Source organism: Gavia stellata, chromosome 2 (genome assembly GCF_030936135.1).
Source record: "Gavia stellata isolate bGavSte3 chromosome 2, bGavSte3.hap2, whole genome shotgun sequence".
NCBI lineage: Eukaryota > Metazoa > Chordata > Aves > Gaviiformes > Gaviidae > Gavia > Gavia stellata.
In genome coordinates this window covers 30,185,732-30,212,051 of record NC_082595.1, presented here as the reverse complement: position 1 = coordinate 30,212,051, position 26,320 = coordinate 30,185,732, and the positions used below count along the sequence as shown (strand labels likewise).

Genomic DNA, 26,320 nt, shown 5'->3' with positions numbered 1-26,320 from the left:
TCCATGTTTCTCATTAATATGTTTCAGAAACATATTCACATCCTACAAACACAGCACTGGTGCATCTTGTATTTTGATAAAAATATTAAGATTTTCAACAAAGCTAGAATAATTTCACAAACACTTCCATTTACTAAAAATAGCACTTTTGACTGCAAAGCATTATGATGGGGAAATTTCAGAAAGATCCAATGATTTTTTTGTTTGTGGGTGCACACATGCAAGACGAAAAAGACAGAAGGCTTTATATAAAAAATGTGTGCTCAGTTCTACAGAAAAGCTTACAGGAATAAATTAAAAATACTTTTTAAGTGCTTTATGGGATTTATGAAACTGCCTATGGTAGCTACCCAACTGAGTTAGCTATCTGCTTTGGCAGGTAATGGGACCAAGACAATGAAGTTATGCAAGCAATTCTGTAAATGTTATTAAGAGCATGACTGCAATCTTTCAAAGCTCAAATGCCTTTGCAAACCTGAGCTAGATCCTGAGCTATACAGGTGTCATATGAGGGCCTTACAGACAAGCTCTCATGATGCTTCTATATAGCCATTTACTATAGACACAGCCTTTATTGCCCAATTTCCTGCTGCCTCTAACCATTACCAAGAAACTCTGCTGTCAAAGCCATGTGTCTAAAACCTTGAAATGCACATGGCAAGGATCTCTTGGATCTCTTAGTACCCTGCAGTAACTGTCACCTCCCTTATATTCTGCTGTTAATAAACTGATACAACTCACACTTGGGATGGACTTTATTTTCTTCTCTCCACCACTACAGTGAGGAAGCTGTTCCCGAATTTCACCATCCCAGAACCACATACCCCTGTGTGAAGAGCAACTAAAGGCCACCAGCTCCCAACAGACCAGAACTGGAAAGGCTAAAGCACAGGCTGACAGGAAAATTAGGCACTCATCTTGTAGCAGGCAACAGTACTAAACCTGCAGCTACGATAAACGCCAGTAGCCAGCCAGCATCAGCTGTAAAACCTGGGAAATTCCAGCTTAAACACTAAAGACGATCAAAACAGAACTACTATCACAATTCAATAAAATGAGTATTAATGAATATAAAATTCAAAACATTAGCTGAGTTAGATAGGTTCTCTATATACTGAAAATCATCCCTTACCACAATGACAGTATACAGACAATACACAGGGTTCAATTCAGAGACCCTAGCTGTGACACCATGGTATGGGGCAAGGAATAATCTTATCTCCAATAAAATCGTACCAGACTACCAGACTTCATAGGGTTTAGTCAGCAAGCTCTTCCTCAACACCAGGAAGTAAATACACTGGCACTTGGAAGGTATTCAGAACAAAAGCTTTACGACTCCCTAGGCACTGTGTTTTCTGAATTCACTGGATGGTATTTTAAAGCAGAGTCTTTCAAAATTGTATAGGCTAGAGATGACAAAGTCATATCAAACGGTAACAAAGACTGCGTGTGAGAGATAGGGAGGAAGTTTGGAACCTCCTTGGCAGGCATGGATAACATAAGGCATTAGCAGCTACTCATGGATCCAAGAACAGAAATTAATTCAGTGTGCAAACCTGTGGCTCGCGATGGTTTGTTTCACACTGAGAAATCTCATCTGCACGTTCATTCATGGACATGGTACTGATCATTTTGTAATCCCTCTGCTGTTCTGCATCCTTACATTAACATCAAGAGATGTTATTCTCTTTAATTTTAATGTAGTCACATGAATTATGAAACAGTACATGGAGCATCTTTTCTTGCCCTCCTGTTGTCTTATTTTTCATGGTGCTTCCTAGCTCAAGCAAGCCTTTACAAATAGCTATTTCTACATTAGATCTTTTTAAAACAATAGGTAATCTTCTAGTTTAACTTTATCTGTAATGCCTCCCACCTTTAAAACCCTCTGTGGAAAAACTCTCTAAATTTTATTTCTATTGGAGATCGTATGGTGCACCAAAAAGTTTGCAAGAAAATGACCCTGATAAACAAAGTTTTAGGAAAGCATATGGAAAATGGGAATACACCTATTGTTACTTTGCTGCACTACTGCATGACACACAGAATACAACATGATGAATAATACTTGTAACAGTACTGTGGGAGTCTGAAATGCAAATTATAATGAAGTTTTGATTAAACTGTTTGTCACACACTTTAAACAAGTGTACACATTACTAATGTCTGAATAAGTGCCAACTATTTGATCACAGTTGACATTATTATGTCTAGACATGTACTGGTTGAACTGACAAATAATATTATCTTAGTCCTCAAAACCCCCAACTTTTTAGAGATGTAGGAATATTTCTTTAATGTATTGAAAATATTACCTGACAATGTGTAAGTTGCTGTTATTAGCCTTCCCTATGTTTTATGCAGACAGGTATTTGCTGTGAATGCATTATAACCAACAATACCATAAGTTCACCCCATAATAACCAGTGTGGAAAAGAAACTAAGAATCTTCTGAAATCCATCTCAGTGAAATGTCTAGCACACACTTGTAAATAACCTCAATTTCAAGTTCAGCCTGTATTTCTAGCTTCTAAACTGACAAAAATAATTGCTCACTGCCAAAGGGAAATAATCCAGCAGACCTGCAGTTTTCAACATGCTGGTTTTGAACCCTGAGGAAAGAGGGGGTCCTCAAAAACATTCAAAGAGCTAAATAAGAAATGTGAGCAACTAAGCAGCCAGTGTAAAAGCAAGCAAGGGACCTTGTGACAACTGAAATATCTTCCAAGACCTGCAAATCAAAAACACTAAGGCACTGTGACAGGTGGAGCGGTCAGGTTGCAGTTGCAGGATGATGCTCCTAAACCAGTCCTATAATGAGGACAGACTTCGGTAAAGAACTGTTTCCTTGCAAGGTGGTTGTCACTGTCAGAGTTCAGTCTCCCAGATATACTCAGACAAATAGCAACCAGCAAAGATCCTTACAGCTTGTTTTCACCCACAGATTTGGCCATTTCTTCAGGACACAAGCACAGAAACTGTGACCCTATTATAACAAAGGGAAAACACTTGTGCCATTTGATGAGCTAGTAATACTATTGAGAAATACATCTGCAATACCAGATTAAAAAAAAAATAATCAACCCCCAATCTCAAAAAAAAAAGATTTAAAGCCCCAGCTGACCAATGACTGAGGTGCTAATCTGGGAATTCTAGTGTTTTCAGTCACTGTTTCTAGAATGAAAAACTTGTCTGATGCCACAGTATTGGATTTCAGCAAACGAGTCCAGATGCATTTGTTTTCACTGCATATTTTAGCTTAAAGAAAAAGCACTTTTCTAACAGCAGCGATAAATTCAAATTTCTTAAAATTAAACATAGTACAAAGTCTCAAAAATCACAGACAACATCTTGCTCATTTTCGTAAATCACCTGGAACAGCAGACTACTTATACCCATGTTTCACTGAACAGCCAACTGTTTTATAGTACACAAGTGATAATAAAGGAGAAAGACTTGTTATACTGGCCAAGACTTACATGTATTGGTGAAGCAGGATCAGGCTGAACGCTCTAAAAACAAAACAGAAAAAAAGGTTGCTTACAGGATTTTGCCTTCGTAGAAGTTAGAAGCAAATTCAGCAATTGGATATGAACTTGCGTTCTACCTTTAGGAGAGAATACTGGCAGCTGGCCATCACAAGACAGAACAACAGAACCCAAATGTCTTTACAGAAGCCTTGATTCAGAGTCAGGAATCCAAGAAGTGAAACGAGAACTACTAGAAGCACAGCAAATACATTCTCCTTTATATCTTCTGTCCTATGTGAATAAAAATGTTAAGAAAAGTACAAATATTTATATATTCATTAGAGCAAGGCAGATCCATTTGCAGCTGGTATGAACTGTCAGTGCTGGAGCTACCAGAATTTACAGAATCTGAGGTTTTGCTCCCAAAACTACATTTCCATGTTCAATGGTACTTCCATTTCCATGTTCAGTGGTACTTCCATTTCCACGCCAAAGACCTTATCCACTGTGATAGCTAAAACATATAGAAAAAAGGCATATGCACGGAAGTGCAGTACCCTCCAATCTCACTTCCCAAATAGAATTCCACAGTGGAGCTGATCTGAATGTAGGCAAGTATGTTTATAAAAACCAACCAAACAAAAAAACCCGAAACACTTTAGAATGAGGAAATAAGGCATTCATTTAATGAAAAATACACTTCTGACAACAAAGAATTAGATGAAAGACCAAATTTTTCATCTGATGTTTTATTTGTTTTATCTGTTCTATTAGAACATGGAAGCTGAGATAAAAAACAATGTTAATATTCAGGCTATAACGAAAGAGTTTACCAGCAGATGCTTTCCATGCAATTGAAACACAGAGATAAGACACTACAGATAAGTAAGTATCTGCTCTGGACCTAAGCTCCCCAACTATATAGCCTGATTTCTGCAGCATGTAGAACTGTCATCTGAAATTTCCATTTTTGTTGACCCCTTATTAACATATATGGCATAGCACCCACCCAAAAGCAGATATAGGAGAGCCAGCAACCATTAGGTATGTAGGCTAACATGTTTGAAGCTCCTGGTAGTCTGGCAGATTATCATGTGAGGTCTAATAGCAAAGGGCACTGCCTGAAGAGTTGATGCTAAATGAAACTGAGGGACTAGAAAATGGAGAGATGCCAAGACAAGAAATTTTCTTTAAACAAATAAAACTGAACTGGAACAGAGGGAGCAGATGAGAGATCCCCTCCTGAATATTCATGCTGTAATTATTTTTTTTTTTCAAGACTGGACTACTTGGCTTACAATACCCTGGAACTCTTGCACTCCTGTATTTTTGCACAAAACACTGATTTTCTCATCAGAAAGCTCAGAACCATTGGATCCAACAGCTATTATACAGCCCTGGTGCTCACATGAATCAAAGTACCTGCTTGAAGACAAATGGTAGTGAGAACCACCAAAACTAACTGAAGAAAAACATTATCTTCTACTTAAAGCAAACAAGCATCTATCCACTCAACTAAGACTAATACAATGCTCAATTTTTCCTTCTCTAGTCATCTGCATTGCTCTATACATGTGGAGTCACACACTGTAATACTATGTGGAGTTGCATTTTAAAAAAGCTTACCTGTCCAACAATGCCAACAAGGTAAGCCGATCATACCAGACTTTAATCCATTTGCCAGGGAATATAATAAATCTGTAAAACTGCCTGTTCAGTTTCCGCTGTGCTGAAGAACATGAAGAATCCTCAGGGTCCTGGCTGGGTTGCTTTAAAAAAACAAACAAACCAGAAATACACAAAACACACTTCCAAACTGACATATGGCTGCCAGCAAAACAGGTATTTAAAAGGCCAAATTCACATGAAGTTTCAGATTTTTACTTTTTTCTACAAGTGATAGAGGGATAATTTATTTTCTTCATTTAGAAACAAAGATATCACACAAGCTTAATTATTGCAGATGGACAGAAGCTATATCAATTGTGGAGCTCAACAGTGATAATATGCTTTAAACATAAATATTCATTGAAAAACAATTATTTTTTAGTCCCAATCCACTTCTTGTCTAAAGTTTCTTTTTGAAGATTTTGCCATGCGTCAGGCTAATTACAGCACAACACAAAACCACACATGATAGGACAAATCCTTGTTTTTAACCAAAAAATCAAGCAGGCTTTAAGGCCTAGAGGCATGACTTATCAACTCTCCTTCCAGAACACAGCTTTGTTTGTCTTTCCTGACACACTTCTAATAGCACATCAGGTGTGCATCCTCAAGAACAGCAAAAGGAGAGAAAAAAAAATTGCAAACAAGCACAAACAGCATAAACATCACTGGTCTAAGAGTCTCTAATCTTACCATCACAATCATAAATTCTTCCTTTTGAATATTGCTTTTGTCAGATTCTAAGGCCTTTTCTTCTTGCCTGTTTTTGAATTACAGCATTTCAGTTCTCTTCCAAATCTACACCAACACTCCTTCACCAACGCTTGTGGGGAGGGAGGCTTATCTACAGACCATCAGCCAAAGTCTGCAAAGCTAGACAACAAAACAAAAAAACCTCTGCAAAGTAGTGATTTCTTTCCAAAGTACATCAATAGTTGACTGGGGCAGGGGGGGACGGAAATCACTTATTTTTCTTTCAAGAAGAATTTGTCAGAGATTTCTAATCAGTGTAAAGCCTAGTGGTTTTCAACCTCCTTCTCCCCCCCCCCCCCCCCCCTTGTTAAAGATAATTAATCAACATTAGATAATATATCTATTATGGAACTCTAGGCAATGTTTACAGTAGAATTATTTGTGTTAGATTAACTTTCCTAGTCAGAAAGGGGATTTGTGCATGAAATAATTGATCACCTTCTTGAATTGTAACTGTTAGTAAAACAGGTTTTTAAACAACCTGTCCACCTGCACAAAGGAATTGTTAAATTTTCTCTCAGATTATTGGAATAATTTCTAATCTTCATTTTCCAGGAAAAGGAATTTTACACATAATTTACACATAACAATGTATTGCTGCATGTCAGCTGGGAACCAACTCATTGATATCCTCAGTCTGCTTGCAAATGTGAGGTAAAACAAGCTAGCTTAAGCTTTGGAGAAAGGAATTCAAGTTTATGCATTTTACCTCATGCCTCCAATTGACTAAAAGTGTACAGCCATGCAGTGCCGGGTAACTCAGCCGCTAGCAGCACAGGACAGTAACTCAATTCATGTTTCTGAGTGTTCAGACATGCCAGGAGATGCTGGGCTGTTCAGCATTCTTTCATTTAATAACAATTGCAAGTAATTTAAAAGCTGTGAAACTGATTGCAATCCTTTCACCACACTGCAATCCTTTTCACCACTCTAAAGGTGGTTTAGGTACTCCAAATTTTAATATTTCTATTACCACTTTAAAAAGTCACTTAATTATAAAGTTGGGGCATTCTTAAAGAAGAAATATATTTTAAAATATTATGGTTGCTAACACTGGCATAGTTTTGTTTCTCTCGGGTCCTATTTCCCAACAGAAAGTAACGTGAAACTCAATCAACTGCAATCATTAACTTCACTCATCTAATCTAGATTGGTCACTATAACTAAATTATAAAAAAAAAAAAATCAAAATGGTGGCAAAGAGTCCATTAAAAACACCTGAGGATCTGATTGTTCGGTCCTCAGAACAGCTTAACACGTATTTAACTGAGTGCATAAGTGAACATTTTGGCTCCTGAGGAACTGTAATGTTTGGATGAAGTCCATTACATGAGGCTTGCAGTACTTGGGCTGGAGTCAGATTTTGGTTCTGCATTTGGGAAACTCTCTGACTAGCCCTGAGCAAGCCACTAAGTCTAATTGTGCCTCCTATCAGAAAAGGGCTTATAAAAATTCAGTTCATAAGTTTAAATGGTGTCAGAGACAGCCTAAAACCCTAGCTTCATTGAAATCAATGACAAAAATTCTCCTAACTTACATAGGCTCAGAATTTCACGTTTAATAAAAAAAAAAATTCAGAAACCAGGAAGTTCTGAAATTACTGCCTGGCCTTGTTACAAACTTGCTATGTGATCTTGAGCAATATGTCTTATTTCTTAACGGTGCAGTTTTCCCGGAAGAGAAAAAGAAAAAAGGCATGATAATTGTTCTCTAATTTACAGGCAGTTTACAAGATTATAAATATCTGGAAAACATCTGAGCCTTTAGATGGAAGTCTCTGTCCAAATCTGAAATACACAATTCCGGACAACTTCCTGATTTTTAATTTAAAATAGTTCTTTTATAAAAGTTGCTCCTAGCTTCAAGTTTCTGTGCAAAATTTAAGATGAAAGATAATTAACTGGCATTTTAAGGTTATTCATAAATATCAAACTAGAATTTGCCATGGAAGAAAAGAGAAGGTTAAAGTTGTTATAAAAGGAATAGTAAAAACAGATTACAGCCTTAAGCCATTGGTCACAGACCCCAAACACTATAAAGTTCAAGTATGTCCACGTATTACCATACCAACTGAATTCTGAGGGCCTTTTTCTTTTACCAGCTGCACTGAGGAGGTGGCTTTGACATTCCACAACAGACATCCAGAAGTCTGGTTGCCCAGTTCAGAAAAGTGAAACCAGACATGAGGTTTTAGGGTAGTAATGAATCTGGAATAAACACTTCATACTATTAAAATCTGGTGGTGTGTCTAAAATCCTAACAGCTGTGTTCTCTTTCTTTCAAATGAAATAAGACCAAAGATAGAAGATCAACTTTTTGGGTGATGGAGTCTTTAAGTACTCCCCTAGGACACTACTCAGTGTCAGTAGAAAGCAGCTGAATTGCATTCATCAACATAAAATACATCTTCTCCCACATGAGCAATACCAGGCAAAGTAGTATAGAAAATCAATAAAACTGTCTCAGGAACAAGCCTGCAGCTTTTGTTTATAAAGCAGTTTATCAAAATGCTAGAAACCGAGATACTACAATGTACCCGTGGGCTTTCTGAAAGCGTCCTTCGTGCCACCATCAGTAGGAGCTGCTGCTGAAGTGCACTCGCTGCTTGATCCCCGGAAGACGGTTCTTGGCTCTCTGAAGTGGTAGTACTAGAAGAGCTGAACTGTATTTCACTGTGCACAGAGGGGAGGAAGGAAAGAGACTGTTTTAAGAAGCAGTATTTTCCTAGTATTTCTGAAACATTACAGGAGGAAGCCTGTAATTTACATTACTGGTTGGCTCACAGGACATGGAGCCTTCCACCTCCATACCTGAAATCCAGCCGAGGCCCGCAAAGTAGCTAGCACCCAAATTTAGATACACATGGTCTACTACATCCACTGCAGAGAAACAGATACTTCTGTATCATAATTTTTCTCATCCTGAGATGAACACCTACAATGACTCACACTTCAGAACTGCCTTTTTCTGTCCACTGACAATAATTCAGGTCAAGAGCAAAATTGCAGGGTAGCTACTGCAGAGATCCTGGGTTAGCTTTCAAACAAGCTCACTTAGGTACCAAGCTAGTCTGGCCTCACCTGCACTGAATTCAGTAAGTAGCAATTTACCCTACTGAGAATTCAGGCTACAAGAACTTCCTTCTGCCCTAGCAAGATGACAACAATACATGAACTAATTCACATAAGGCTAGCTCAGTATATCCTCCGTACTGAGTGTAAACTCATCCTGGAAGGGCCCTGAGCAGGATCCTTTTTTTTTTTCTTCCATGTTTACTGCTTTATGTTGTAGACAGCACTTAAACAATTTACTTAAGAAAATCTTCTGCAGTTACAGCAGTGATACCTGTTGGGTTGCAGAAGTGGCGTGCTACCACGACAGGACTGATGGGGTCCCAGCAAGAACTATATTGAAAGGAGGTAGTTGTTATTTGAAGAAAAGATCTATTTTGAATACTTCTTGCTTATTCTCTTCCAAATGGAGTTTATACATCAGGCACCCTGCTCTGAGCTCGTTACCCCCCTGCCTCTGGATGCCTGCCTTGGGCTCTTACTACTTTCAGATCTGCATGAGGTCAAAGCACCTCAGCGCTCATGCAAAGTAGTCAATACCTATTGTTCCTATTTTCCATAAAGAAAAGACAAGCAGGGAGAAACTAGAGCGATGTGCCTACAGTCAGCCAGGAAGCCTGTGGCAGGGCAAAGAATAAAACTCTCATCTTGCATACCCTAAGCCACCTTATTAATTTTAGTTAACTCAACCTTCCTTGCCTTTGGGCACCAATTCCCAAAGCCTGTCATGTAACCCTTGTTAAGCTCAATAAAGGGGCCTTAAAATTGTGGCTGTCCTGCACATAACTGTCTGTTAACTTAAGCTGCAGTGGCTAGTGCTGTGCTGGGATAAGGTTCAATGTCTGGATTACTTAGAAGCAGGGCTGAAGAGTCACACCAACAGCTTGAAACGTGCACACTCTCTCCTTCTCCGCTCCGGGACTTGCTAGCTCTGCCTGGACCAAAAGGAACATCAGCAGCCTTGGGATGTCACCAGAGGAGCCATCCTGCCTCTAGTCTCTGAGCCAGGTAGTTTAGTTTTTTCAAAGCCTCGATTGCTATCAGGCTTGGATCCCAGACCAAATATTCACCATCTGCTACTCCAGCAGAGCTATCAGCTGAGTAGAAATGAGAGTGCCCCACATTCCTGACCCTAATGGCTTCCCCTGCACTCTCCACTCCTCCTGCTACAGGCAGAAGCATGATCTGCTCCACAGAGTCAGGACAGCTATCATGTTCCCTTTGGACAGTACTAGGAAATGAGGACTTGGTCCAACACAACCAACTTGATGTCCCTGCCACGAGGCAGCACTCCGTAAGAACGTATCTCCTTCGTGGGTCTTGTTTAGCACCTTGCCAGCAGTCAATAATGAAAGAGTACAGAAGGGATGGAAACTGATCCAAGATCCTGGATCTCAACCAAAAGATTTAGGCAGGAAGAAAGGGGAGGAAGCCTAGAGGCACGCCTCCCAGGAGGAAGATTCCCACAGATACGGTCTACAGAGGACAGCCACGCCTTTTGCATATTTTAAAGTGCCCTACTCAAGGATGACCTTGTCCAGCTTGAAGGAAAGCAATGGATTCGGTTTTTTGTTTGCTCAGGATGAGCTGTCCTGTTCCTTGTCATTGTGGGTGCAACTCCGGGACTCCCTGTTCACAGCAGGAAAAAGGCAAGCATAGCCCAGGTTATGCAGGAACACTACCCTGGGAATTCCTGTCCAAAAAGTGACCCAAAAAACTAGCAGGGGAATAGAACAGTGGCTGCTCATGCCTTCCTAAATGAAGAGTTAATCTCCAATAACTTTCTGCATCTTTGGCTGTCTTTCTACAAAAGCCAAGTGGAGTCAAGAGTATTTCTAGATTGGACTATGTCTTTTATCCCACATTTACCAAGAACGGAAATGGCAGAAGGATGCATAGATAGGCCAAGATATTCCTCTAGTACTCTGCTCTGTAAGTTCTCAGAAATCAAAGTTACTTTACTCATAAGACTTCTTCCAAGAATAAACTTAAGAGATCAAATCATCTCCCACCAGACTTGAAGATAACTGAAAAGCTAAGAGAGCCCATAGTCTGTTTTCTGTTTACAGAAAAAAATCATAGCTCCACCTATCAGCAACCAGCAGAAAAGTCCGCAAGCAGCTGGGACACTAACTGTGGGAAAAAGTTGGAAACTTCATAGGCCTGTAAAGGCAGTTAGGGCAGAGAAGTTGGGAAGGAAGAGCTAGCAAAGCAACAATTCCAAAATCAGAAGCCATCTGGCCTTCATCTGCCTCCTGTGCCTTTTATTCATCAGCCTTATCTCTCTGTATCTTCTGACTCTTCCCTCATCTTCTTTTCCCCTCAGCTCCTGTTTGCTGTTTTTTCCTCCTTATCCCTATTTTCCACATAACCTCCTTCTGACATTGACTTGCTACCCTCCTGATGCTGAATCGCTTGCACAGCTACTCAGAAGCTGTAAATCTCATCTGATGACATTGTTATCACACTGACAGCAAATACCAGTAAGAAATGCAATGGTGGTGTTTGTGTTTTTGTAAGCCTATAAACTAGATTCCATAAATTTATTACCATATATAAATAGGAGCAAACACCCTTAATCATAAAATCATTATAACAGAGCTGATCGCAGTATAACATGGAATCTTGCTAAATAGAAAATCTGTTCATTTGCAGACTCAAATTAATGTTATCAAGATCTACTACAGTAAACTGCACTGCTAATGTAAGCAAAGGTATAATTGAACTAAAATTTGAATAATGAATTATTAACTAAAAATATCTTTGATAAACATACAACCTATGCAGATCAAATGCAAAAGCTACATAGCACCCTCTACCGATAACTGGTTATAAAGTCAGGAATTTTTTTCTGGTTCATAATTCAGTTTTGTAAGAACATTGAGTGAAGATAAGCTAGCTGAGCAATCATGTAACACTAAGAATGTGCTAGTATAACCATATAGCACTGGAAAAATCTTCCTTCTCCCTCTCTGGTAAGTTTCTGACAGTTGCCTTATACCACTGTCCATTTGGCCCAAGCCATTCAAATACAACCCAGCCTAAATCATCCCCTTTGTTAAGGGTTAGCTACCTTCAGTCTGAACACCTCTCAAGGTAAGCTCACTATACAGGCACGCCACAAAGAATTCCCCATTAATAAAGCTGTTTTGTAGGTATTGGCTAAATTTCGTTTTAATCCACATATAGGAGAAATGACAAGGAATGTTGTAACCAATGTCAGAACAGTTGTGATAACAAAGCACCTCCTCTTGGCCCCCACATGCTTAAAACCAGAAAGATCCCAACAGACTGCTTCAGACAGCTGTCTGGGTAACTATAAAGCTTAACAGTGTGTAACAAATATCACAATGATAATAAATAATACAGCTGAAAGCTATTTGTAATACTCACTAAAACATTACTCTTAAGTCAAAGCAGCTATGGCTGTGACGTTTGAAGAAGAGCCAGAGCGAAGCTCAGAGTTGGGAAACTCCCCTTCTGCACATCCAACGATCAATCACTCCCGAGGTATTGGTCTGAGGTGCATTCAAAGTACTTGCCAAACTGAGACCTGAGCGATCCGGTTGTAGCAGGAATTCCAAATATCCTTACTTTTATACCCTTTCAGAACGGTCAGTCTGTGGTATGAACATAGGTGTCTGAACGGACATTGAAAGTATTGGATCAACAGCAGCCCATAGCTCACCAATGGCTCCTCCGTTACCCAATGTCTTTGCTGATGTCTTCCTACCACCACCTCAGCAGCTTTGCTCCTTCTCACCTAAAATGGCCTCCCTGCCATTTCATGTCCCAATCACTTTTACACCTCATCACACAGGCCTCTTGCTACGTCTCTACTCATTGCTCGTTAGGTCTCCACTACAAAGCTGCCAGCACTAATCTGACCAGAGTATTGCACAATTCAGGACTGAGATTAAATCCACTAGTTGTGGATTTTGCTTTTCTAAAGCAGCAGCAAATTTACAGTTCCTAATTGTACTACCAAATAACAAGACTTAAACTAAAAAGCAACTTAAAGTATATAAGAGAACTGAAATACACAAAAGTCATAGCCATATTAAGACTAGATAATTATGTGACAAACCCAATCATAGCAAACACAGAAAAAACATGAAAAGGGGGAGGCAATCTTCACTTTTTTAGTAAGAAATTAATAGTTTCAACAAGAACACAATTAATTCAGAAAGCACATTTTAATTTTCCTTAGTGGTTCCTTCTGAGGAGAGCTCAAGCTGAAGATAAGATCTCTCTTAAATCTTGTTCACATTTTGCTACTCATGCTACAGGATTTGGGGAGGATTTTTGGCATTTGTTTTAACTAACAATAATAATAACCCCTAATGATAGTTAAGATAGAATACCCAAGTTTCCAGAATGGGAAAGCTGGATGTACTGATTTACTGACATAACAGACAGAAAAGGATACAAGATCACTGTTAAAGTTTTGCAATAGACTACAAAATGAGCAGTGGTACGTATTAAGTTCATTAAGTCAGATACTACCTATGGACAGAACGGCCTTGTAGAGCATGTTACCAGTAGCGTTGTGGGCGATATGAAGGCAGGCAGTTATGAACGCCTTCTTACTGAGGTCTAAGAATGGGATCCACTTGGTACACCCTTACTTCTCAGTATTCAGATTTTTTTATTTTGATAACAAGCATGTAAATTGATAATTTGTAAGCCTATTACATTTCAGAGCAAAGAGAAACGTACTAAACAACTTTAAAAACAAACAGCATGTACTACCTAATAAACTAGAGGGTGCATTTTGAGAAGATGCAGCTTCACTGGAATGAGTGCATTAACAGCACCCACGGTTCCATTATCTCCAGAGTCTTTCAAAACATCCCTTTTAGTTCTCCTTATGAAAGGGTTGGGGGTAGGGAAGAGAAGCCAGTCCCAAGAGCTAAAGGGCTACCGAAGCTCCTAGCCCTGAGCGGGATTCTGCTGCCATCATGTGGCAGCGTGGCCCCCTCTCATCTCCCAGCCTCATTCTGCTGAAAACACACTTCCCTGCTCTGTGTTCACAGAGTGAAAGAAGGGCTAAAAAGCCCTACAAAGAACAGGAAAGGATTTTAACTGGCCAAGCTAACACAAGGGTTTCCTCCTGTCCCTAGGAAGCCAGCAGGAAAATGCTACGAGATTGTAAAGAGTACTTTTCAGAAAAAACAATGGCTTCATTATAATTGAAACATGACCATCTTCAGCGCGTACACGCACATACCACGCTCATTTGTGTGTTCAAGCAGCACTACACTTGGGTGACCAGCTCATCTGAAATCACTGACTCCCAAAAGGAACTATATAATATCTGTTGCATCCATTTCAAAATGTGCTTGGCTGCAGAACTGCACAACCTGCCAAGCAGCTTTAAGAAATCTTTAAGTCACCGGCCTATTACTAGAGCAGTGGGTGATCTTTGGTATTTGAGTCACCTTGCTGAGAAAGAGATGTTTTAGTGATACAGTATTTTGTCATTCTAAAATAGCATTTTGAAACACTAAAAATAATTAAAAAAATAAACTACTTAAAGTCTACTTTCTCCTATGAGGAATAAACCTCAAAGGTTCAGGGAATTTTCCAGCAGCGAAGATACTAAATTATTAATGGATTTATACAGGAGACATGCAGTACTGCTAAGGCATTCAGATAGATACTTTCATATGGCATAATGCACTCAAGCAGCTTATTCAGGGATGTGACTGTAAATCAAATCAGTTAACTCATTGATTTGAAGTTCTTTCTTTTGCCCAGGGCCAGAAACACTAGCACTCCGCAGCTGTATTGGCAGGTAACTTAAATTATTTTCTTGGTACTTGTTAGTCAGTATTTTGCTGCAACCACTTCTTTTTTAACCTATCGGTCCTGCTGTTGCCGAAAAAAAAAAAGATAGTCTCAAAACAAACCAAAAAATCTAAGCAAAATTTTTTTCTGAATGGAGTTCTCCATCTGTACTGCAAAGCATTTTAGACTCAAAGAATAATATAGCTTCTTAGAAGCCTGGTTTTAGTGTCAGAGCCTCATCTAAAAAAGTGAGGAGTTTAGAGGACCAATTGCTCAAACAGAACATGCAAAGTGCAATATGAATGCATGAATTGAACTGGTACAGATGAACCACATATAATAATAAAACATATAAAATACAATTATATACATACATAAAATTATACTATTTTAATAATTTTATATATATATAAGATACATGACCAAGAAAGCAGGAGAAGGCTCAAACCAGAACAGTATTTTTTTTAAAGGTATACAGCAAGTTAGGTGTATATATACAATCGATTTCAAGTGAAAGCCCAAGTGTCACTTAGGCAGGAAGGAGAATCTGCAGCTAAGATAGAAGGATGTGTTTTGGTTTTTTTCCTCAGGGCTGGGCAATCATTCTTTCTGCTCCAGTTCTCAAATATTTCAGCTGCATGCCATACATTCATTTCTGTGGCCTATCTTACATATTTATTTTAAACTCCAGCTTGTATTACACATATACAGCACAGTAGTCTCCTGATGCAATATTATGGCTATTGCTGATTGTTGCCAGACACATGAAGGGATAAACTGCAGGAAGAGGTCCAGCACTTAAACCTATGTATGCATTTGAATGAATCAAATGCTTTTTTATCACGAAGTTGAATCATTGTCAGTAAAAACTTGGATTGTTCTGAAGAGACACCAACTCTAGCTCTTCAAAATCAATACACGTGTATAATAATGATACCATCCTGCACAAAACTGGGAGTTTCAATATGGTTTTCTTCTCAGGAGTTTAACACAGGAGAGAAGGAAATGGGTTCAAGAATACAAGCAGAATTCTTACAAATTGCATTCACTAAACCCCAGAGTACTTCTTGAAAGAAATATAAATGGCCAAATGCTTCCACAGCTTGTGTGGGCACAACTCCAGTTGGCTTTAGAAGATCTAATACTTGATTTGGGACACAGAATTGGCCTATCCTCAAAAAGTAGCCCATAGCTTTTTTTTCTACTTAAGAAAAAAACATCCACAAAAACATTTTTCCTTGGAGCTACACACATCTCAGTTTCTTAGCTAACACAGAGCATTCCTGAGTTGGTATGGACACATCCACATCAAGATTTTGTTTGTGGACCACCTTCTGTATTTTTTAAAGCACAGTTAACCATAGCATGTGCATGTCTGCACACACACCAAAGAAAGCTCTGTGCTTTAGATGATAGAAAAAATTGCAAGGATGCAGAGAAAAGTGCTCAAACACCCGTAAATACTATTGGGTATCTAGCATGACCATACACTGACATGCTCTTCAGGAATGTTTAATGATCTGTTCTCATCTCAGACCTGAATACCCATGAACGTGTCAGAGATGGACTGCAATATACCTGAGCAAAACAGCATGGGAAAAATGCAAAACATTCTTTGGAAATAAATCCAGCCCTACTTGAACTTAAGTTTGTTCTCACTAACTAGCAAAATGCTATGCGGAAATAAATATCATGGTGATAGGTCATCAGTAAAACTCATGGAGGAAAACATCTGAGTTTCACAGTGCTATCAGGCTATCATGCCTGTGAACTGCTTCAGGCAGTACCATGGAAGTTTTGGGTAGTTTATTCCTGATTAGGAATATTTGCAAAATTCTTTGAAGCAGAAAAGCAGAAAGAGCAAATAATTTGAATGCATAATCATTACAGCATTTTACAGATTATCATGTGAATATAAGCAGTTATTTAACAACTTTATACCTAACAGTATTATATTTTGATATTGGATGTTGTGTTCAAGGTTTCTATCACCTTTGGAAGAAGGGGCAGGCAACCGAAGAACAGTACAAGGACCTCGTTAGGTCATGCAGAGAGGGAATTAGAAAGGCAAAAGCACAGCTAGAGCTCAATCTGGCCACGGTTGTAAGGGATAACAAAAAATGTTTTTACAAATACATTAACAACAAAAAGAGAGCCAAGGAGAATCTCCATCCTTTACTGGATGCAGGGGGGAACATTGTCACGAAGGATGAGGCAAAGGGTAAGGTACTTAATGCCTTCTTTGCCTCAGTCTTTAACAGCCACACCAGGTATCCTCTGGGTATTCAACTCCCTGAGCTGGAAGACAAGGATGGAGAGCAAAATAAACTCCCTATGATCCAGGACGAAGCAGTTAATGACCTGCTATGCCACCTGGACTCTCACAAGTCTATGGGGCCTGATGGCATCCACCCAAGGGTACTGAGGGAGCTGGTGGAGGAGCTTGCCAAGCCACTCTCCATCATTTATCAACAGTCCTGCTTAACGGGGGAGGTCCCGGATGACTGGAGGCTTGCCAACGTGACACCCATCTACAAGAAGGGCCGGAAGGAGGATCTGGGGAACTACAGGCCTGTCAGCCTGACCTCGGTGCCGGGGAAGATTATGGAGAGGTTCATCCTGAGGGTGCTCACAGGGCACGTGCGGGACAACCAACGGATCAGGCCCGGCCAGCACGGGTTCATGAAGGGCAGGTCCTGCTTGACTGACCTGATCTCCTTCTATGACCAGGTGACCCGCCCAGTGGATGAGGGGAAGGCTGTTGATTTTGTCTACCTGGACTTCAGCAAAGCCTTCGACACTGTCTCCCATAGTATTCTCCTGGAGAAGTTGGCACACCGTAGCTTAGACAGCTGCACACTTTGCTGGGTTAAAAACAGGCTGGACGGCCGAGCTCAGATTGTTGTGGTGAATGGAGTTAAACCCACTTGGCGGCCGGTCACAAGCGGAGTCCCCCAGGGCTCAGTTTTGGGGCCGGTCTTGTTTAATATCTTTATCGATGATCTGGATGAGAGGATCGAGTGCTCCCTCAGCAAGTTTGCAGGCGACACCAAGTTGGGCAGGAGCATTGATCTGCTCGAGGGTAGGAAGGCTCTGCAGAGGGATCTGGACAGGCTGGATCGATGGGCCAAGGCCAACTGTATGAAGTTCAACAAGGCCAAGTGCCGGGTCCTGCACTTGGGTCACAACAACCTCAGGCAACGCTACAGGCTTGGGGATGAGTGGCTGGAAAGCTCCCCCGCAGAAAAGGACCTGGGGGTGTTGATTGACAGCCGGCTGAAGATGAGCCAGCAGTGTGCCCAGGTGGCCAAGAAGGCCAACGGCATCCTGGCCTGTATCAGAAACAGTGTGGCCAGCAGGAGTAGGGAGGTGATCGTGCCCCTGTACTCGGCACTGGTGAGGCTGCACCTCAAATCCTGTGTTCAGTTTTGGGCCCCTCACTACAAGAAGGACATTGAGGTGCTGGAGCGTGTCCAGAGAAGGGCGACGAAGCTGGTGAGGGGTCTGGAGCACAAGTCTTATGAGGAGGGGCTGAGGGAACTGGGGTTGTTCAGCCTGGAGAAGAGGAGGCTGAGGGGAGACCTCATCGCTCTCTACAATTACCTGAAAGGGGGTTGCAGAGAGGTGGGTGTTGGTCTCTTCTCCCAAGTGACTAGCGACAGGACAAGAGGAAATGGCCTCAAGTTGCAGCAGGGGAGATTCAGGCTGGATATTAGGAAAGATTTCTTTAGTGAGAGAGTGGTGAGACACTGGAATAAGCTGCTCAGGGAGGTGGTAGAGTCACCCTCACTGGAGGTGTTCAAGGAACGTGTGGACGTGGCATTGTGGGACATTGTTTAATGGGCATGGTGGTGTTGGGTTGATGGTTGGACTTGATGATCTTACAGGTCTATTCCAACCTTAGTGATTCTCCAAGCACTATTCTTTTTATTACTAAGAACACAATTTTACACATGGTAAAAATTTAGAGTACATTTTTGGTAGGAGCAAAACTACACAGAAACTACCAAAATAGTAAAGTGTGTTACATTAGTGCCCTCAAGTTTATTGTAAGCTTAATTTTTCTGTCTTTCACAACATAAGTGAAGGAAGCAGATACAGGCTATACATTCAGGCAGTATATTATTCTAGTACTTGATACTTGAGAAAAGAAACTGCAACAGTTTACATTAGTTGAACACAGTTTTTCACAGATGTGAAACCAAGAAGGACAACATGCCTACAAATCAACCTCTTATATTCAAACAATTTAGAAAGATAGAGCAGTATTTCATACACATGTTGAGGACAGCTACATTACTGACATGTTTTTCTTCAATATGTATGTACACACATGCTGAAGGTGCTCAACCTTCTAAACAAGAGCCCTAGTATGCAAAGAAATCGCATTTAGAACAGTAGCTAAACATTTAAAAATATATTAGCCTTGTACAGCAAGTATGCACAGAATATATGATCACTGTTAAATTTATATAGTGGCATTGATCATGCAAAAATCATTAATTCTACTATTATAATTACTGTAATTTTAGGGGTTTATGCTTTCACTGATATTTATGAGCCACTTTAAATGCAATGCCTAGATAACATGATAGGTCACATTGAACTTGTTGACTGCTTATCAAAACTGACTCAGTTATTTAACTACAAGGGACACTGAAGGTAGTGAAAGAAATTCCTGGGAAATGTCTGCTTTCTGTCACAGAGTGGCAGACAGAAAAGGTGTGTCAGAGTGACACCACCTTATTTGTAAGACATTTATTAACTCCAACTTGTTTCTCCTGACCCCAGAAAACAGCTATACACCTCTAGCAATGCTTTAATGTCTACATTCTTTCTGCTCATTTTTTTAAGGATGTGTTCTTGTTAATGATTGTGGGTTTTACTTTGTATCACCAATCTAATGGGAAGAATTTTAACTTGAAATTGTAACTATTCTATCCAAGTAAGATGTAAACCTAGTAGTCATTTGGCAAGAAGTCAAACTAACCATTGCAGAAAGGCAGTTCATACTTATACCAGTCATTTGTTTTACACAAATGTGAACTTTCTCATCCTTATGTGCCTTCCCAGAAGCCAAGCACATACTCAAAACACATAGCATAGAAACATTAAGGATTCACTCTAAGAGAGACAAGGGCTGGTAAAGAACTTAATGCAATGCAGCAGAAGAATGGTTTTCAGGATGAGAAAGCGATTTCCAATTTCTCACTCCAAAACAGATTCAAATTGTCTTTCTGTAGCTAGTTTCTAAGGTAATCCATGAGCTGAGAATACAGTTTACACTTTGTCTTGTCAAAGCCTGTCACAAAGCAATTTATGGCTAGTGGTAAAGTTGGCAAGGTAATGGGAGCATCAAATTTAGAGGCAATTAGCTCAGCAGGGAACCCATTCCACAGGGACTACTGGCAAGAGGTGTTGCTGGCAAGATAACAGACAAAAGTGGGGTGAGGGTAATTACATGGACAATAATTGGGGGATTAGCTACCTGCCAATGTTTAAATAGCTTACCAAACTCAGTAACAAGAATCACCTGGTAAAGTGGAGGATTAAGATGGAAAAGGAATTATCTTTTTTTGGTGATCATTACAACATAAAAACCTCCTTTAAGTTTAACTTCGCTAACTTAAGTTTTTAAATATCGTAAAAGCTGGACTGCTGGACCAGTGAGAGACAAATATGGAGACAATTTGAAACAATTCTAATTCTCAGTAACCTTTGGCAGAATTAAGGGATAATTTTAGAAATTATTAATAATGTTTATGCTTTAAGAAGCTCTGAAAATTTCTAGGACAAGGACTGCAGGTACAGGTAATATCTTTCATTAGGACAACTACTGTAGTTGAAAATGCAAACAACTAAAAAACAAAAAAAAGAAGAAAAATTAGAATTTGGTGGAATATATATTAACATCGATAAACTGGAGAATACTCCAAAGATCATCTCACAACACTGCAGAGCCAAAAAGAGGTAATGGACCATTGATACTTGACAAGACAAAGTATAATTCCCTCATACAGTATTGCTTCCAGTGTCAAGGAGCCTCTGAAGGAAGAAAGCACAGACTCCTTCAAACTTGGAGATCTGCTTTCTCTGGCACATTGTAATCCATTGCTGTCAACCTAGCCCTTTACAAGCAAAGGAAGAGCAGGAAGCATGAAAAGCAAAGAAAAAAAAAACCAACCATAATACAACATCACTTCTGTGACAGCGCGGCATTGTTAAGATTTTGCATTATTTGTGAGAAATGGATTTCAGAAGCCATGCTAAGAACATAAGATACAATGTTTATAGGCCATAGAAGTACTACTTTAATTTCAGTTCCTAATAATCTGTTGTGAAATGCCAGACCAGTTAAGACTTTACTACTGGAGCAGACAATAGTAGGACTCAATACATAGAAACGGCAAGTTGTAATTAGAATTTAAGATCGTTAAAGATTAGTTAGTCTGCCTCAAGGCTTTCTTTAATGGCTTCCTTTGAGTAATATTTGAATACCTTCTCCAGTTTTGCATAACTTAGTAAAAAGGTATTTACCTATGACCAATTCATAAGGCAATTACATTACTCTTGACAAACCAGCCAGAGTTCATACCCTCCCCAGTCAAAACTCCTTCTCCCTTCACCAGCTGCAGTGTTACCCAGAAATGCCACAGCTCCTAGCATGCCAGCACCTCTGATCTGCTGCTGCTCCCAACAACACCCCCAAAGCAAGAGGCCTCTTAGCATCACCTGGCCTGGGCCAGTTCTCCTCATAGAGGAGCACATCAGGGCATGGTTCATGCACATCCACATAGTTACTCCACTGGCTCAACTCAGCTGGGACATTTTCCCTTCAGGAGCACCTTAATCTTAACACTATAAAACAAGCATGATCAGTGAAAACTGTTTTAAGAGCTTATACACATCTACTGCAGACCTACCTATTGTTCTCCATAAGCTTATTCTAGATTCTGAAATCTGGGGTCCCCGAGATCAAAACCCTGCCCCTCCTATTCAAGGAGGATGCCACCTCTTATGTCCAGGCATTAATTTTCTCCTGCATCCTTTGACCTCATCAAATCTAATTTGGATGGCTCATTAATGGATTCAGACACCAAGACTAAAGCTGTTGCTTCTGAACCGTCTCAAGAACTCATGAAGTAGTACTGTCAGAGAGTCATTGTCTTCTCCTTAGTTAACTTTCTGATGGGCTGGGAAATAAAAGCCAAGGACATCTCAGAGGTGCTTTCCATGTCTCTTTTCTAATATCCTTTCATAACAGCAGCATCTCCTGTTGGTATGGACTACTCGCACAATGAACGTCTCCACTAGAGGGCCCGCCCTCAAGGGAATAATTTCTGTCAAGAGCTCTCCACAGACAGACATACAGAAGAGACTGTAACTGAAGCGATCGCTGATTACGCCTCTTTTCCTTCAGTAATAAAAAGATCATTAGTTAATAACTGTGATTACTTGGCTTATCTTTAACCATGGATAAGAAACTAACCTGACATAAGTGATGTGCAAGCCTGCAGATGGGGATAGGGGAAAGGGGGAAGGAAATATGCTTCATTCCTGAACTGTCTTTAAAGCAGATTTGCCCGTCTATTTTCTATATGCTGTAAATGTTCCATAATGTCTAAATACAAAATTACTTGAATGTAAACACCTGAAGAAAAAACAAAAACCCTTCCCTTCCTGTGCTACCCTTCAATCTATGCACAGATGGTAGGAACCACCCACTGAACAAACAGCTCTCTCTAATCTTTCTAGCCTAAACATATTACAAACTGCCTTTGCAAAAACCAACTTGAGGACGCTTTACGCTTCCTTGTCCCCTTTCCTTGTTTTTCATGCGAACTTCTGCTTTGTACTTTCCTTCACACTGCTCTGTTCTTGGAAAAGCTCTTGTGTTCTGTCTTCCCATTGACTCCCATACAGAAACCGTCCTGGGAACCTGCTCATCTTTGCTGATTTGTTCTGTTCCCCAGTCTGAACTGTCACTGTACTCCGAGATTTCTGGCAAAGGTGCATATAAATGGCTGCAAAGAAGATCTGAACTTGCTTTTGTTAACAATGTTTAGCAGATCCCTGAAAAATAATTCACATCCCTAGAGGTCTGCAAACCACAAATAAAAAACCAGCACTTAACATAGTACAGGAAAACAGAGATGTCACATAAGCATCTAGCAAAGACAAATACAGAAGGACTTCATATATGAGAAGGAAGATTGTTCTTCTAAGGAACCTTATGAAATTCAACAAAAGCAAGTGTAGGGTACTGCCCCTGGGGAAGAATAACCCCATGCATCAGTACAGGTTAGGGGCTGACCTGCTGGAGAGCAGCTCTGTGGAAAGGGACCTGGGAGTCCTGGTGGACAACAGGATGACCAGGATCCAGCAATGTGCCCTTGTGGCCAAGAAGGCCAATGGCATCCTGGGGTGCATCAAGAAGAGTCTGGCAAGCAGGTGGAGGAAGGTTATCCTCCCCCTCTACTCTGCCCTGGTGAGGCCGCATCTGGAGTACTGTGTCCAGTTCTGGGCTCCCTGGTTCAAGAAGGACAGGGAGCTGCTGGAGGGGGTACAGCAAAGGGCTACCAAGATGATTAGGGGACTGGAACATCTTTCTTATGAGGAAACGCTGAGGGACTTGGGTCTTTTTAGTCTGGAGAAGAGAAGACTGAAGGGGGATCAAGGCTTATAAATATTCAAGGGGTGGGTGCCAGGAGGATGGGGCCAGTCTGTTTTTCAGTGGTGCCCAGTGACAGGATGAGAAGTAATGGGCACAGACTTGATCATAGGAAGTTCCATCTAAACATGAGGAAGAACTTCCTTACTTTGAGGGTGGCAGAGCACTGGAACAAGCTGCCTAGAGAGGTTATGGAGTCTCCTTCTGTGGAGATATTCAAACCTCACCTGGACACGTTCCTGTGCAATCTGCTCCAGGTGAACCTGCTCTGGCTGAGGGGTTGGACTAGATGATCTCCAGAGGTCCCTTCCAACCCCTGTCATTCTGTGATTCTTTTGATAAAAACCAGATTAACAGATAAACATGAGGGGACAGTAAACTATTTCTGAATGTAGGACAGATTCCAGTTCATAGTTGTATGATGGGGGAGGAGAGGAGTATTCTGTGCAAGGTGAAACGAAGAGAGTTGCAAGAGTTAAATAACCCCAAAGTAAAATGTTTGATCTTAGGTCAAAACTGAGCTCTGCCAGGTTGGGGTTTTTTATTTTCCTAAAGACAGACAGATCATTTCTACTGTAGATGAACTGAAATATTTTTTTTAATCTTCTCTCACTGACTACTAAAAGCATTATTCTCATGTCTCTCATAATAGTATTCTATCTAAAATGCTAACACTGTTCTTAATTTGGGACCAAGTTTTTCAAAAGTCTCCCCTGAAAGCCAAACACTTGAAGAACAATATTTACTATTAACAATGACCCCTCACCCCCTCACTCAACTTGCCCAAATGCTGTATAATAGTATGAAAAACAAAATTATTTGATAAAAATAGTTAAGAATAGTTAAAATTCTTTTTACAGATATGCAAACAACAGATCACATAGGATAGTGTGGAAACCACAGTAATGAATATGGAATTTACATGGATAATCCAAAAAGACCTTTGAAAAAAGGAAATTGCCACCTTTTCAGAGTGGCAAACTATCATTAGAGATTTCATGCAAGGTGAAAGGCTCTGCTGCTAGAATCCACAGGAAGCAGTGTCACTGGCTGATACTGATAAAGCACTGAAAATCTACAAAGGACCCAGCAGGCATGGGAAGTGAGTAGACAAGGTTGAAAGAATAGCTGGTAACAGTCCCACCTACTTTGTTTTATTTACAATCTTATTTATAATCACCACACTTGACTTTGGCTATTCCCAGAAAGTAACGAAAGCACGCTGGATAGTTCTGTTTTTTTCACTTTTCCTTATCAATATTCTGACAAAGCAGTCACTGTTTCAGCACAAAAAAAAAAAGCATGTTTTGACGTCTCTAGAAGAGGTTAGCACATTTATTCTCCAGTACACCTCTTCACATGCATCTTTCACAGCTACAGTCAGCAGCTACAACAGCAATGAAAACTTTTAACATTTCTAAAAATAAGGGCTTACTTACTGAGCATTTGAAATACAATCACAATTTGATAGCTGATGTCGAAAATTTCCTTCCTTCTGACAGCCAGCCTTTAAATAACAGGATCTAATTTCTCCTTCAGAAAATAGAGGAAAAAAATCAGTTCAGTGATATGGTCATTTGTTTTACACACAAAGTTTATAAAAAATACATTTTAGGTCAGGCACATTTATAAATACAGTTTTCAGTCTGTGCATTAGGCTTACTTTAGACTTCAGAAAGCAAATTAACATTTGAACAACTGAAAACCTGAGACAAATCAAAACACAGAAGTTACAGTGAAAATTTGAAAGGTATGTAAAGTAAATGCAAAGCCCATCTAACAATGTAAGTTCACTGTAAAATGCAAAATCATCCAATTTTTTTTCTTTCGGTTCACAAAGGTGAGGTCAGGAGGTACAGAGCAGGGGAAAATTCTGCTAAAAATGTAGCCTTGATACTCCCTCCCTCCCTGACCCAGAGGTCATGCCATCTGCCTGACTGGCAGCTGCTGCTCTTAGCCCCACAGCACACCAAGAGCTACAGGGATGCAAGCAGGGCCAGGAGGCATTGGCAGAAAACCAAAGCAACTCTGGGGTCATGAACCCAGCTACCATGAACACTCATTCCACACTGGTTTTGAAGGCAGCTTTCGGGACAGCTGCCTTTCAGAGGTACGGGCCAGTACCTCACAGTGCACTACACGGAGTTTAAACAAACCACCACCAAGTATATTATAGCTTCAGCTTCCAGGAATAGCTGCAGAGCAGCGGCATACCAAGCACAGGCATGGGGCAAGACTAGGTGACTCATTAATTCTCTTGAAAGGGGCAGCAGACCACAACTCCGAACAACAGCAACCACCACACTATCAGAGAGAGTTCGGTCTGAGCCAGCTGAAGAACAAAACAGTAAAAAGGAGGAATGTTTTGCCCAGCCAGGCCAGTGCAAAACTCCTCACCAGGCAGAAAGTACCAGGGGTTCTTCTGCAAAGACAGAATTAGTCTTCTTGCCTAGCCAGCATTTTTTGAGGATGATGCCTGGAAGAGAAACTTGATGCACTGTGTAAGCCTCAGGTCTGTGATGGTTGCTGGTGGACTTCGAAAGCTCTAGTTACTGCTGATCTGACTTTAAATTACTAAGCCCTTTTCTTTCATGCACACAGAAAAACATGCAATTGGTAGCAGACAAGAGAAATATACTTCCAGGGCATCTAAAGTTTCTTTAGAACACATTGTAATTATTCCAACTACAGAGACTCACCATTTTCATCTATGAACACGTGCATTGCATCCACGGATAGCTCATCCTGCACAGACGCCTCGGGTCCGCTTATTACTTGCAAGACAGAACTGTCTTGCTGAGAAGTTACCCGGTAGATTATCTGCCTTTGCCTGTTGCCCTGGTAACTTGACACAAAAATGTTTCAAAACTACTATGAGGAACTTTTTTCTTGTT

General features: G+C 40.3%; 1 protein-coding gene across 1 annotated transcript in view; it reads right to left on the bottom strand.

Moving 5' to 3' along the window:
- Window positions 1–26,320, bottom strand: part of PCNX2 (pecanex 2) — a 162,204-nt gene that overhangs the window by 112,770 nt on the left and 23,114 nt on the right. The window contains exons 7-12 of the mRNA XM_059835536.1: window positions 26,126–26,271; window positions 24,866–24,959; window positions 8,431–8,566; window positions 5,100–5,242; window positions 3,611–3,764; window positions 3,483–3,515 (exon numbers count right to left, since the gene is read on the bottom strand). Coding sequence (XP_059691519.1) covers window positions 3,483–3,515; window positions 3,611–3,764; window positions 5,100–5,242; window positions 8,431–8,566; window positions 24,866–24,959; window positions 26,126–26,271 — 706 coding nt within the window. The remainder of the gene's footprint in view (window positions 1–3,482; window positions 3,516–3,610; window positions 3,765–5,099; window positions 5,243–8,430; window positions 8,567–24,865; window positions 24,960–26,125; window positions 26,272–26,320) is intronic.